Below are 14,941 nucleotides of genomic sequence, written 5' to 3' on the forward strand. Positions count from 1 at the left end.
AATATTGTGACATTAGGAAGGAGAAAATAACCACTTCAAAGATAAGAAAAAATAAGACCCAAAAAGCCAAATGGGGCCAGAATAATGTATCTGTCTACAAGAGAAAAGCAAAATTAAGGACTGTCAGTCAGTCACCCCCACAGCCAAGTTTCCCCTTTTAAATAATTAACTGGTCACATGCCAATATTGATCTCATAGTTAAGGACAATGTTAACACTATTAAACCAAATGATAGCTGCCAGAACCAAAAAAAAAAAAAAAAAAAAAAAAAGAAAAATTTCAACAGGGTTGATCACCCCAAAAGGAAAGAGGAAACTGAAAACTTCTGGATATTAGGAGGGACTGTTACCTAAACAAGATGGTACATTGAGGGCATCTCATGAATATAAAATAAATCACCAAAACCCCAGATTACAAGTACCATACACCTTAAAATCTTCGAATTCTTTTAAAAATTATTCTAAAATTTAAAGAATTTGTAATTAATATATTATCTGTCAATGAATCTGCCTTGAAACAAGATGAACTGTTTTAATTTTTTTATTTTTGCATATCATTTATTTACTTTTTATTATTTATCTGTTTGTACTTTGCAGTACTGGGGCTGAACCCAGAGGCCTTCTACCACTGAGCAAAATCCTTTTATTTTGAGTCCTTTCTATTTTGAAATAGGGTCTTGCTAAGCAGCCCAGGCTGTCCTCAAACTTGCCATCCTCCTGCCTCAGCCTCCCAAGTCGCTGAGATGATGGGAGTGCATCACCCCACCCAGACATAAAATTTTCAGAATCATGTCAGGACAGAGGTGGGGCATAATAGCTAGAAAAAATTTTTTTGCCCTGTGTCTCAACTGCCTTATCTGTAATTAAAGAGCTAACATTGGGCAGTGTGACAAAGGCCTGAAATTCCAGCATTTTGGAAAGCTAAGGCAGGAGGACCTCAAGTCTGAGGCCAGCCTCAGCAACTCCACAAGATCCGTCTCAACATAAAAAGTGCTGGGATGTAGCTCAGGGTAGAGTGCCATTGGGTTTAATCCCCAGTACCAAACAAACAAAAATAATCTAAATGTTTTACATACATCTTTTCTGGTTCTAAAATGTTACGACTCTATATTTAGTGGAACAGTTTATACTTCAGAAATTTTATTTTGAATGTTTCAAAGTTGATAAATTGATTCTTACTTATTTGAAATGTCTGTTACAGTTAAGACTGTCTTACAGTTTTTTGTTTTTTGTTTTTTTAAGACTAGGACTGCTTAGTTCCATTATATCACAAGATTCTATCTAGGATCAATTTTTTATCATGGTTTTGAGAGTCATATCTATACTTACTAATTGACAGGGAAGTAGAAAAGAACTAAGAAAAACCTCTGGAAAAATCAGGGAAATTAATTAATTACTAAACAGCTACTTCAGGGCTGGGGTTATGCCTCAGTGGTAGAGCGCTTGCCTACCATGTGTGAGGCACTGAGTTCAATTCTCAGCACCGCATATAAATAAATAAATAATAAAACAGGTCCATTTACAACTAAAAAATATTTTAAAAAATAACTACTTCAAGTTTCTAAATGTTCGATCCTCAGATATTCATAAAAATGAACTGGAAGGAGGGCTCAGTCGTTCATTGTTCTATCACAATCATTACGATATCAAAACTAAACACTAGGCTAGGGTTATGGCTTGGTGGTGGAGCACTTACTTGCCTCGCATGTGTGGGGCAGTGGGTTCGAGTCTTAGTACCACATAAATAAATAAATAAAGATATTGTGTCCATCTACAACCTAAAAAAAAATAAATAAATAAACACTAAGAAATGTTTAAAAATAGGAAAGAGTCAGGCATGGTGGTGCATGCCTATAGTCCCCGCAATTCAGAAGGCTGAGACATAAGGATCATAAGTTCAAGGCCAGTCTTAATAATTCAGCATGACCCTAAGCAATTTAGTGAGACCTTGTCTCAAAATAAAATATAAAAAGGTCTAGCTCAGTAACCAAGTGACCCTTAGTTTCAACCCCTAGTCCTCCAAACAAACAACCAAAAACCAAGAAAGACGTAGTTTGTACCTACTTTTCATGAATCTTCAAGACTCGATGAACTATAGGAATTTCTCTTCCTTCTATTCTAAAAACAACAATTTCTCCCACTCGTATGGGATCTTCAACTCGATTTGTTAGAAAGAGAAGATCTCCTCTATGAAATGCAGGTTCCATGCTGCCACTGGGAGGGAAAGAAAAAGTGTGAGGTTAAATTTACTTTTTAAATTAGATATTCAACATAGTAAATAAAAAGTATCTACCTTTTATTATACACAACACTTTAACAACTATCTCACCAAAATTCACATTTTTCTCAAAATATATTCCCAAAATTTACATTGAAATCACTGGGGACCTCGGAAAAAAAAAAAAAAAAAAAAAGATGCCTGCTTCCCATTCCCAGACATTCTGATTTTGGCAAATGACCTGGGCATACATATGACTTTGGCATGACTGGGATTACAGTTATTATTACTAAAGTATTTTAAAAATTATTAGCCTTCACTAACTAGTTCCATTTCAAGCATTTCTATTCAAAGGAGCTTAAGTCTTGAAAAGGGCAGTGTTACTAATTCCTTAACCTTTTAAATTTCAAAGGACAAACAGAATATAAAAGAATGAACTTTAAAACACTGCCCTTATTCTCACTTCATCTGAAAACACTGAAATATTCAAATATTCAAATGAGAAATGAATCTTCTTTTGCCATTTATAAAGACAGAGCTCAAGATGACCTATGGGCTCAACCTGTCATGGAGAAAAAGAGCTCATCAAGTCAAAGAACTGTCAGCTACAGAGATAACACTGTATTATCAATTTACTTATTTATTTTTAAAAAAGAAACATGAAAAAAGAAAAAGAGTAGAGATTTTTACTTAATTCTATGGTAAAAAGTAAGAGAAACTTCTACAGAGCATAGTCTTGACTCTCACCTGTCTTACCTTACACCAAGTTCTGATAAGGTCCTAATATATTTGCACTAATTAACCCATCTCTATGAAGAAGTAGCACATCAGTTTATTTCAGGAACTCAAGCTTCAGTTTTTAATTTCAATAGTTTTGTAGTAAGACTAAAATAGGTAGGCAGAAAATAAAATTCAAAATAGGAATATTGTTGGATACAGTGACACACGTAATCGCTTGTAATTCCAGCGACTTGGAAGGCTCAGGCTGGAGGACCACAAGTTTGAGACCAGCTGGGGTAACTGAACATGACCCTGTTTCGAAATAAAAAATAAAAAGGGCTGGAGATGTAGCTCAGTGGTACAGCACCCCTAGATTCAACTACTAGTACCAGGGGTAGAGGGCAGGAATAATATCAAAGTACAAAAATTTTTACTTGAAGACTCCAGTTCCCTCAAAATAAGGGGATAATGGAAGTGATTCCCAAATTTTATTACACACTGGAATAATCTGGGGAACTTTAAAGAAATTCCTATGCCCAGTTAATACACCAAACCATTTATACCTGAATGCCTGGGAATAGGAGGCAGGTATCATTTTTCAGATTCCCAGTGATTCCATGTACAACAAAATTTGGAAATCACTAAGAACATGGGTTTCTATACATGTTTGTTATCACAGCTCCTGTTCAGGTTCCTTGAGTTATCTTCTTTGGAAAATATTCAGTCAGAAGGAATTTGTATCTGGTGACAAGATTAGAGAAGATATTCTAGTCACAAAAATTTTCAAGTTTTACTTTAATTTTTAAAATTAGTGATACCTTTACTTCAAATAAAACCTTACTTGATAAAGTATGTAAATAAAACAGTTAAAAGCTGAGCTGCTCTGGTTGAATCACTCATCTTTATTGGGCACTTGTATACGAAGTGCTATTTTAAGTCTTTTTTAGGCAATTCTTCAAAACAAGTCTATGATATAGGTACTATTAATATCCTAACTTACAGAGAGGGAGGCTGATGCTTACAAAAGCCCAAGAAGTTATACATCAATAAAATGAGAAAGGTAAGATTTGATCTAAATAAGTTTCATATAATCCACTCTTGCTGAGCTAAATTGCCTCTGAATTTTAAGCAGGAAATACCATAATTGTATTTACATTATAGAAGACAAATATTTTTGAATTAATAAGCAAACTGGAAAAGATGAGAAAATAGATTAGAACAGCTTTACAAATTATTATTATAATTGAACGGTTAGTTGTTACTATAACTGAACACTTGGTAACTATTTTAAAAACTCTTCACAGCTGAACATAAAGGCACAGGCCAGTAGCCCCAGATACTTGGAAAGGCTGAGGCAGAAGGAACTCAATTTTGAGGTCAGCCTGGGCAACTCAGTGAGACTCTGTCACAAAATTAAAAAGATCTGGGGATGAAGCTCAGTGGTAGAGGACTTGCTTATTAGCATGTGCGAGACCCTGGGTTCAATTTCTAATAACAAAACAAAACAAAACAAAACAGAACAAAACAGAACAATCCACTTCTTTGTAAAAATGGATGTAGGCAAATAATGAGAAAAAATAGAGAAAAGGATGCACATAGATAATTCCCTCAATTATGTAAAAACTATACATTAAAACATTAATAATTATATTTCAGAATTATGAGTGACAGTTCCATCTAATTTTTTGTGTTTTCAACATTTCCTATAATAAAAATATATCAATGTTTTTCCTGATTATAAAAGCATTTCTTGAAATGTCACTACAACAGCCCAGGCAGGAAATGATGACAACCTAAAATAGAAAAACAGCAGGGAGAACTATAAAATGATAGAGGGAAAATAACAAATTTGGTGGTCAATCAGATATGAGAGACAGAAGAATCAACAATGACTCCTAGGTTTTTAACATCGGCAACTGAACAGAGAGCAGTGTTAGTTGCAGAAATAAGAGAGAGATTTTGAGAAAAGGAGATGTATTTCATTTTTATTTTGTATAGTGTGGTCAACATCCAGATGGAGATGTCCAATATGGGGTGAAAATAAGAGTCTAGACATCAGTAAAGTAAGCAGGTAAGAAGCAAAGATTTAGAAATTCAGATATATATGGCAATTAAAGCATGAAAGTAGGTAGTGAGAGGACCATTTAAACATTGTTATTATTATTTTTTGTGGTGCTGGGGATTGAACACAGTGCTTTGTGCATAATAGGCAACTGCTCTACCACTGAGCTACATTCCCAGTCCAAGAGGACCAAAAAGAATTAAACTGGGGGGAGGGGTACAGAAGAATAAAAATTCACTGGATTAGACAAAGGGGAATAAAGGGAAGGGTGGGAATAGGAAAGAGAATAGATTGGACATAACTTTTTCCTATGTTCATATATGAATATATGAACAGGGTAACTTCATATCACGTACAACCACAAGAATGGGAAGTTATACTCCATGTATGTATAATATGTCAAAATACATTCTACTGTCATACATAGCTAAAAAGAACAAATTTTAAAACATTTTTAAAAAGAATTAAGCTGGGGAAAGCTCTATTTTTTTTTCTTGCAGTACTGTGGATTGAACCCAGGGGTTGTCTACTAATGAGCCCACATCTCCAGTGTTTTTTATTTTTTGAGACAGGGTCTCACTAACTTGCCCAGGCTAGCCTCGAATTTGAGATCCTCCTGCCTTAGCCTCCTGAGGCACTGGGATTATAGGCATGTGCCACAATGCCAAGTTGGGGAAAAAAATTTTTTTTAAGTCTTTTTAGTTGTAGATGGACACAATAACTTTACTTATTTTTACGTGGTGCTGAGGATCAAACAGTGCCTTGCAGTGCAAGACGAGCCCTCTACCACTGAATCACAACCCCAGCACTGGGGAAAGCTTCTTAAACATTAAATGAATCATCAGCAAACTTCATTATCTGATTTAATCATACTTTTAAATTTACTCCATCAATCATGATAAATTTTATTTTTTAATTAACATATACAATTGTACGTATTTATACAGTGTCATGCTATGTTTTGATATGGGTATATGTTGTACAATCTTCAAATTAGGGTTAACATATCTCTTCAAACATTTATTATTTCATATGGTGAAAACATTCAAAATGCTTTCTTTTTGCCTTTTTGGAAAAGAATACATTATCATTATCTATGGTCACCCTATGTAATGAGACATTAGAATTTATTTATTTATTTATTTATTTTTAAAACAGTTTGGTCATTTCTTTTTTTAATTTTTATTTTTATGTGGTGCTGAGGATCGAAGTGGTAGGCGAGTGCTCTACCACTGAGCCACAAACCCAACCCCTAGAATTTATTTCTTCTAACTATAACTTAGTACCCACAGATCAATCTTGCCCCACCTTTCCCTCCCCCTACTCTCCTAGCCTCTGCTACCCAGTATTCTACTTTCAATTTCTATGAGATCAATTTTATTAGATTCCACATAAAAGCAAAATTATATAGCATTTGTCTTTCTGTGCCTGGTCATTTCTGGTAACATAATGACCATCAGCTCCATCTGTGCAAATGGCAGGATTTCATCCTGACTTAGAATTCCGTCATATATATGTACCACATTTTCCTTACCATTCATCACTTGATGGACACCCCTAAGTTGTTTCCATTTCTTGACTACTGTGAACAGTGTTGCAATAAACACTGGAGTTGAAGATGTCTCTTTAACATATGATTTCATTTCCTTTGGATATACAGCCAATAGTGGGATTGTTGGATCATGTAAAAGTTCTATTTTTACACTTTTTAGAACCACTTTTTAGAAGGTATATTAGAAAAGGTTAATTTTTAAAAACAGAGTTCAGCTTCATAAAGGAAAACACTCAGTTCTGAACATTACCTGAAATTTTAGTTAATAAAGTAAATAATATGGAAGTATCTTTTATTTCCAAAGCTTCACAAAAATCCTAAAAGCCGATTCTCAGCCTGAGTCCTCTGAGACATATTTAATTGTAGGTAAAAATTACATTCCTTGAAGCTACAAAAAACCCTGACAAAATAAAACCTACCTGGTCTCCCTGTTATCACACAGATTACCTTTCCCTAGAGTGTAACTCACGGGTAAAGCATTTGCCCCACAGGTGTAAGTTCCTGGGCTCAATTCCCAGCACAGAAAAAAAAAAAAATTCTTTTTAATTTTTTTTACCTTTCTCTAATGACTACTTTTCCTTCTAGTCTTGACCAGAGTCTTCTCTAATATAACCTGGTCTCTCTTAATTTCTTTTCTTGATCCCAGATTGGCAAACAAAAAAGCTCAGTATATAAACACCCTAGCTACCAAATAAGTGTCCAAATGTGGCTTTTAAATACCAACTCATAATACAAAATTTTCAGTTACAGCAGGAATAGGCTACTTTAAGGATCACCAATATTTTTACTCCAATAATCTCAGTTTAGAGGCTGACTGTCCTTAAACACCTCCACTGAAGGGAACTAAATCTGAAATAGTCCCAGAAGAATCTCCAAAAGAAGCCTCCATTGGCCCTTTCTCTACACCTTTTCCCCAGAGTGCCAGTTAGTATAGATTCTTTCTGTTGGTGTTTGAATACTTTGCAAATTGAAGCTCTTTTACTGAATTCAAGGCTGGGTATTAAAGGGCACATAACTTCAGAAATGGAGAGGTCCTATGACATCATCCCTAGGTCTAAACTTCACTTCTTTTTTAAAAGAAATTTTAACCTTCATTTCACAGATGAGGAAACTATGGTTCAGTGAATAAGTGACTGGCCAAGGTTGTAGCTGGACAATCGAAGAGCCAGAGATCAAGTCTTTATACTCACAGAATAATACGTTAAATGCTTTCCTGGCTAATAAGATCCAAACATTTCTTTGGATCTCTAAAATCATAGTTGCATTTGATTATTAATAAGGATAGAATTAAGGTACAAGTATAAGTAAGGTATGATAAAAAAAATCAGAGACCTGGGGGCAGGGGTTATAGCTCAGTGGTAGAGCACTTGTCTAGCATGTGTGAGGCACCGGGTTCAATCCTTAGCACCACATAAAAATAGCACCACAAAATAAGGGTTAAAAAAAAAAAAAAAAGTCAAAGACCCTACTCAAGCACAGTGGCATACATTTGTAATCCCAAAGACTCAGAATCACAAATTCGAGAACAGCCTCAGCAACTTAGCAATACTGAGTCTCAAAAAAAATAAGAGGGCTGGGGATATGCCTCAGTAAAGTGCCTCTGGGTTCAGTTCAATTCGCAGTACCAAAAAATAAAAATAAAGCAGAGACCTAATGTCTCCAATCTGGAAGTATGACAGTATGAAAATGAAAGAGTCAAATTCATCTTGATAAGAATAATGTTATACTGACTGTGGTGGTGCACACATGTAATCCCAGCAACTTGGGAGGCTGAGGCAGAAAGATCGTTGAGTTCAAGGGCAGCCTAAGCAACTCAGCAAGACCCTATCTCAAAAAAAAAAAAAAAAAAAAAAAAAGGGCGGGGGGGCTAGGGATGTAGTTCAGTAGTAGAGTGTCCCTGGGTCCAAATTCCTAGTACTGCAAAAAAGAAAAAGGAGAAAAAAAAAGTACTGCTTTTTTAATGTCAACTGTACCTCAACAAAGTGGTTAAGAAAAGAGAGTAATGTACTATTATCTAGATTCCAGATAATGTTAATGATTCTATTTATTCTCTAGTTATACTCTATTATTTCCAGAAAGAATCTGAGATGATTAAAAAATTAAGCCTAAAATAAGATAGAATATAACAATTCAATTACAGAACTGATGATTCTTCAAAAATGAGTTGCTAAGTTAGATTTTAAAATCACTAAGAGTATAAGGACGAAAGCAGGGAAAATAGGAGTGTGGAAAAAGAAATTTATCTGTCAGCTTAGAAGATAGCATTAATACCTCAAATTTCTTGAAGTCTAGTTTAGAACTGATATTTAAAGGTCAACAGAAAATAAGGAAATAATTAGTAATGCTTCTGTACTGACACTAAGAACATTCTGCATAAAAACTCTTTAATTTGTAGAGGTACTATAAAATCTAATGAACCAACTAAATTGTCAAAGTGAGGAATGAAAGACAGAATTTTGGGAAAATAAAGTACTGTGAAACTTTCTTAAGGAATGTGCCAAAAATAAAGCTCACATAATAACCTTTTAATAGAAAGGTCATGGGCCCTTTGAGGTTCTGACAGGAGTGCCTGATAAGGTGAGAATTTCTCACAATTGAGAAATAGTAACTAATTTTTTTTCCAGGCCCTTTTCTGGGAAAGAGTTTTTTCTAAGGGACTGAGATAAGTTATTCAATATCTCAATTTTTTTCCCAATACAATTTCATGCCATGAAAAGAAAAATTGTTACCTGAGCACCACTACAATTGGACTTTCACTTCCAGTTATTACCATTAACCCCTTCCAGATCATTAGTGCCGAGGAGACAATCATTCCAAAATTTAGGACTTGATAATATAGCTGTAGGAACAAAAGAGAAAAAATCAGATCCACCATTATCCCCATTCAGGAAAGCAAGTGAGAGTAGTATCAATTTAAAAGTAGTATTCTTAGGGCAGCTGAAGTTCTGAGACATTCTTTAAAATACTATAATAAGTAAACCATCAGCATCCCAGAACAGTACTCCTCTTACCTGAAGTACCCTGCTCCATTTTGTTTGCTAAAACACCAGTTACACCTCTATAATAATGTGTTATTTTCAGAACTTTTCATGTAAACTATTTCATTTGGGTTTCACAACTATTTAGCTTAAATTCAATAGCACCCACATGATGTTAACAGTGACCGTAATGTATCTTTGCTTCTGAACTTCTTTAGAACTTAATATTCTACAATACTTAATCCTTGACAAACAGGGAATAGTCAACAACATTTAACTCTACTTCTTCATTTTATACTTGAGAAAACTCTCAGAGAGAAGACTTCTGCAGAGATCTACAGCTTGTCAGTCACAGACTCAAGCCTTGAAGACCAGCCTCTGTCTTACTAAATTTCCATTACTCCACGAACCCTAAAATTTTCATGACTTGAATAAGCAGACAGAACAACAGAAAGGCATTTCAAGTGAGGAAAATAACATGTGAGCTAAGTATGTTGGATCAAGACTAGAGAATTGGTAAAAGTAGAGGATAAATGCACCCCAAGGCAAATAGTTCAAGAAATGAAAGAAAGGATGGTGCTGAAAAATACTAGAGAAATCTGATAAAGTATATTAAAGTCAGATTACAGAGAATCCTAAATATACGACTGAAAATATAGGCCTGGAAAAAACATTCACAATGTAAAATTTAGAAACAAAAGTTTCAAAAATATATACAATATAGGCTCATTTTTTAATTAAAAAATAATACGTGCTGTATATGTGGCACATGCCTGTAATCCTAGCTACTTTAATCCTAGCTACTTTCTGCTGAGGCAGAAGGATAACAAGTTCAAGGTCAGTCTGGGCAACTCAATGACACCCTGTCTCAAAATAAATAAAATAAAATAAAATAAATAAAATAAAATAAAATAGGTCTGGGGATATGGTTTGGATAAAGAACACTCCTGGGTTCAATTATCAGTCTCACACACACACACACACACACACACACACACACACACACACACAGGTTATTTTTACTTATCAATTATCTCTGGAAGGATACATAAGTAACCGGAAAGAGTGGCTGCCTCTATGGAAACCAGGAGTCAGGGTGGAGGGAAATACTTTCTAATATATAGCTTCATGGTTTTAAAGTTTTTACTATATGCAAGTACTGCCTATTCAAAAATAACTGCTTAAGGATCTGGAAGTGTAACTCTGTGGCAGAGCACATATTTAGCATGCACAAGGCCCTAGGTTCAATCGCAACAAAAATAAAAAGATAAATAAAAATTAAAAATAAACTGTTTATTTTCTTAAATCCATGTTAATAGCCAGGACACTATTTTTCTGGAATTCCAATGAATATGACATACTATATCAGTATAATTAACAAACATCTTCCACAAAGAAAAAAAGAAAACATGGACATTTTCTAAGACACATTTGGAAATATTTGCTGTTCTCTGAATCATTCAATTGTATGAACATGTAAGTCATGTGAACCAGTTTGACACTCCTCCTTCTAGTTGAGAAAACTGAGACATGGAGAGGCTAAATGAGGTCTGATGGCTGCCGAACAAGTGGTAGACAGAGTAACAACTATTAGAACTCAGGTCTCCTAAATCCCATCTCTTCAAGATGGAGGTTTTTAAAAAAAGACAAAATCAGTCTTTTTATTCAGATGACTCATTTCAGGAAGAGGAGCAGGAGATGACAAAAGGAGAAAAACTAGCTTCTGAGTAGTAGTCATGGTCAACCAGGGGTAAAAATCATGAATTCAGCCAAGACTTCATTTTCTCATTTTCCATGCTAAAAATATTTACAGTACCAGTTTGTAAACAACAGGTTATAGGCCCCAATCCAGAACCTCTAAGGAGGGGTTGGAGGAGTTTGGTTCCACAATCCCTTATTCATTCAAAATTCTTGGGGGATCAGATGTGTTTTAGAATTCAGAATCAAGTCAGATTTTGAAAACACAACATCTGCATGGATCATACATGTACAACATTCTTAGCAGGGTTGATGGCAACATCCCATAATGAAACATATTAATATTTCTACAATGAACATAAAAATCTACAGTGAAACTACTAAAAAGTAAAAATTGTTACACCCCAATCAATTCAAGTCTATTGTGTTGAGGAAAACTTTATTTTCAGAAGGATTCAGACACAGAACCCTCAGAAGAGTTACCTATAAGATACTCAGTAAGATTACTTTTCTTGGGCTGGGGTTGTAGCTCAGTGGTAGAGCACTTGCCTAGAATGTGTGAGGCACTGGGTTTGATCCTCAGCACCATATATAAATAAATAAAATAAAGGTATTGTGTCCATCTACAACAAAAAATATTAAAAAAAAAAAAAAAAAAAAAAAAAGATTACTTTTCTTTGTTTTGAGCCTGGCTTTGCTGCCCAGGCTGCTAGGTTATCCTGCCTCAGTCTCCAGAGTAGCTGGGACAACAGGAACACACCATTGTGCCCTCTGTAATTACTTAATTTTTTTTTGTGGTCCTGAGGATAGAATTCAGGGCCATGCACGAGCTAGGCAAGTATTCTACCACTGGGCTATACCCCCATCCCAATGATTTCTCTCCTAAATGAAAAACAAATAACATAAATTTTATGATTTCCTATGTCTCTGGCAAGGAATTCACTATCCCACTCATATTTAACGTTTTCCTTTCCCCAGACATGTCATACTACGTTTACTATAGAATTATTATTGTGAGATTTATCAAGATCATCCTGTTCCTCTTCTTTTTCTTTTTTTTGGTGCCGGGGATTGAACCCAGGGGTGCTTAACCACTGAGTCACATCCCCAGCCATTTTTAAAATTTTGTGACAGGGTCTCAAAGTTGCTTAGGACCTTGCTAAATTGCTGGCTTTGAACTAGTGATCCTCCTGTCTCAGCCTCCTGAGCCACTGGGGTTACAGACAGTGTCATCATGCTCAGCTTCCTTTTTTTAATGGTACTGGAGATAAAATCCTTTGTACACGCTAGGCAAGTGGCTGTACCATTTAGCTACACCCCTAGACCACATCCTCTTCATCTTTATTACATAAAGAAGTTAAATGTCCCTCACTGTGTATAACTAGTATGTTCATTAAAAGGTGCCTGTTCATAGCACTGCTAAGTCAGTCTATGGGCCAAAATCTAGAAAGCAGCATACTATTTGCTAAAACAAATACTCCATCTAAAAAATAGTTTGAAAAGTATCATACTCTTCTCCCTTTCTTTTTTCTCCTCTTTTCCAGCCAATGATCTTCACTCAGAAGTCAAACTTAAAAAAAAAAAAAAAAAAAGTGAAACTTATTACCCCTCTAGCACCTGCTTTCTTTACCACTACCTCTGAATGCCTGTGAGTGTATATTAGCAGAAAAAGGCTCTGTCTGGTATTGGCAGAAATAAAGTGGCAGCTACCTAACCTCATACTATTTGACCACATCAAGCTAACTATTAATAAGACATTGTGGCATGTGTAGACTAACAATCACAGAACTGAATAGCTCTATTATTGTTTTCTAAAAAGTGACTGGAACAGTATGTTCCTCAATATTCAAGGTGAAACTAAAAAAGAACATTATTAAAACCAATGAGGCAGGTGTGGTGGCATATGCCTGTTATCCAGTAGCTTGGGAGGCCAAGGCAGGAAGATTACAAGTTCAAAGGCAGCCTCAGCAACTCACCATGACCCTTTCTCAATATAATAATGAAAAAAAAAAAAATTAAAAAGAGCAGGGGATGTGGTTCAGTGGTTAAGTGTCCTGGGTTCAATCCCTAGTGCCAAAAAAAGAAAAAAGAAAAAAAAAAAAAAAAAGCTCTATTATGATGGGTCTCAGGAGGCAAGTTCTGGGAATTTCTTTTTAGGAAATACTGTGCAGGATCCTCCCCCAAAAGTCCTGTGACTAGAATAATCCATAGGACAATTATAATCCACTCTGTAATACATAAGAAGAAATTTTAGAAACTAAGACAAAAAATTCATTAAAATAATAGCTGATGGTAATTAAAAATACGATAATTTAATAGTCCATAATCTGGAAGTTATGTCCAGTTATATCTATTACAGTTATCAAACACACCATTATGTTTCTTATTCTTATAAGAGATTATATATAGTTCAACACACAGGGTATTTTGGGGCAGGAGGTGAAGCTCAGTGGTAGAGTACTTGTCTAGCAGGTATGAAATCCTGGGTTCAATTCCTAGTGGTGTAAACAAACAAACAAACAAACAAAAACAGAATATTTTCACAAAACTCAGAATTCTAGTAATTTCAAGCAAAGACAGTATTGACTATAGAAGCAAAAATGTGAGGCTAAAATCAGCAGTTGATATGTCTTAAATTCCATTTACTTTAAGACCTCAAACTAAGAGAACCATTAATTCTATAAACACAATTCTGTTTTCTAACTCACAAGAAGAGGAGTGATTGGAAGCTGGGGTATTAAACATTGACAGTGACTACAAGTAAAACTTGTGGCTCTGGAAAAATTGAAGTAACTTTAGGATACCCACTTTTACTGTGACCCAGTAAAATCACCAAAGGCCCCAACATGTACCTTAAGTGATAATTTAAAAAAATCCTTTCTAAGCAAGCATATAACATCAATACTAGTAAAGAACACTTAATTTTAACAAATCTGGGTTGAGGGTGTGGCTCAGTAGTAGAGTGTGCTTAGCGCGTGCAAGGCCCTAGGCTCAATCACAAGCACCAAATACACACATAAATATATGCTGCATCTTTCAAAAATCTGACAAATCAGTCCAGGTAAGGTGACTTATGCCTATAATTTCAGATAATTGTGAAGCTGAGGCAGGAGAAGCACTTAACCCCAGAATTTAAAGTCAGTCTAGACAACATAGGGAAAAAAAATTGGACAAATGAAAATACATCTATACACACACCTGTTTATAACATTTTCTTCATAGCAGTTTGAAATAACTCAGGTCCATCAACACTAAGTAAATGAACTGCAGAACTTCCATATAATCAAACACTACTCAGGAATAGAAAGGAATGAATTGACACATTCAATACAGGTGAATCTAAAAAAAAAAAAAATTGCTATTTCAGCCAAATTCACCTCCCTGACTCAAATAACTAGAACGCTGAACAAAATATATGAAACAAGAGTTTTTAGACATTGGACATGGGGCTGTTTCTAGGTAGCTCACAACTATGATTATTTAGAAAGGGTAACAAGGTGAGACTAGTTGTTCCAACCTATAGACCAGAGATAACTTCCAGACCACAAGACAGAGCTCAGTAGTTTACTTGAAGAATAAATAAATTGTAGTTCATAGCCAGACATGGTGGCACACACCTGTAATTTCAGCACCTTGGGAGATTGAGGCATGAGGATCATGAATTCAAAGCCAGCCTCCACAACTTCACTAAGTTGCCCTTAGCAACTCAGTGAG

General features: G+C 35.2%; 1 protein-coding gene across 5 annotated transcripts in view; it reads right to left on the reverse strand.

The window, feature by feature from the left end:
• The window catches only part of SEC11A (SEC11 homolog A, signal peptidase complex subunit), a 34,814-nt gene that overhangs the window by 10,887 nt on the left and 8,986 nt on the right, over positions 1-14,941 (reverse strand). For all 5 annotated transcript variants that reach the window (XM_079126843.1, XM_079126841.1, XM_079126840.1 and 2 more), the window contains exons 2-3: positions 9,281-9,390; positions 2,064-2,213 (exon numbers count right to left, since the gene is read on the reverse strand). In XM_079126843.1, coding sequence (XP_078982969.1) covers positions 2,064-2,213; positions 9,281-9,390 — 260 coding nt within the window. The remainder of the gene's footprint in view (positions 1-2,063; positions 2,214-9,280; positions 9,391-14,941) is intronic.

Source organism: Sciurus vulgaris (genome assembly GCF_902686455.1).
Source record: "Sciurus vulgaris genome assembly, chromosome: 2".
NCBI classification, from domain to species: domain Eukaryota; kingdom Metazoa; phylum Chordata; class Mammalia; order Rodentia; family Sciuridae; genus Sciurus; species Sciurus vulgaris.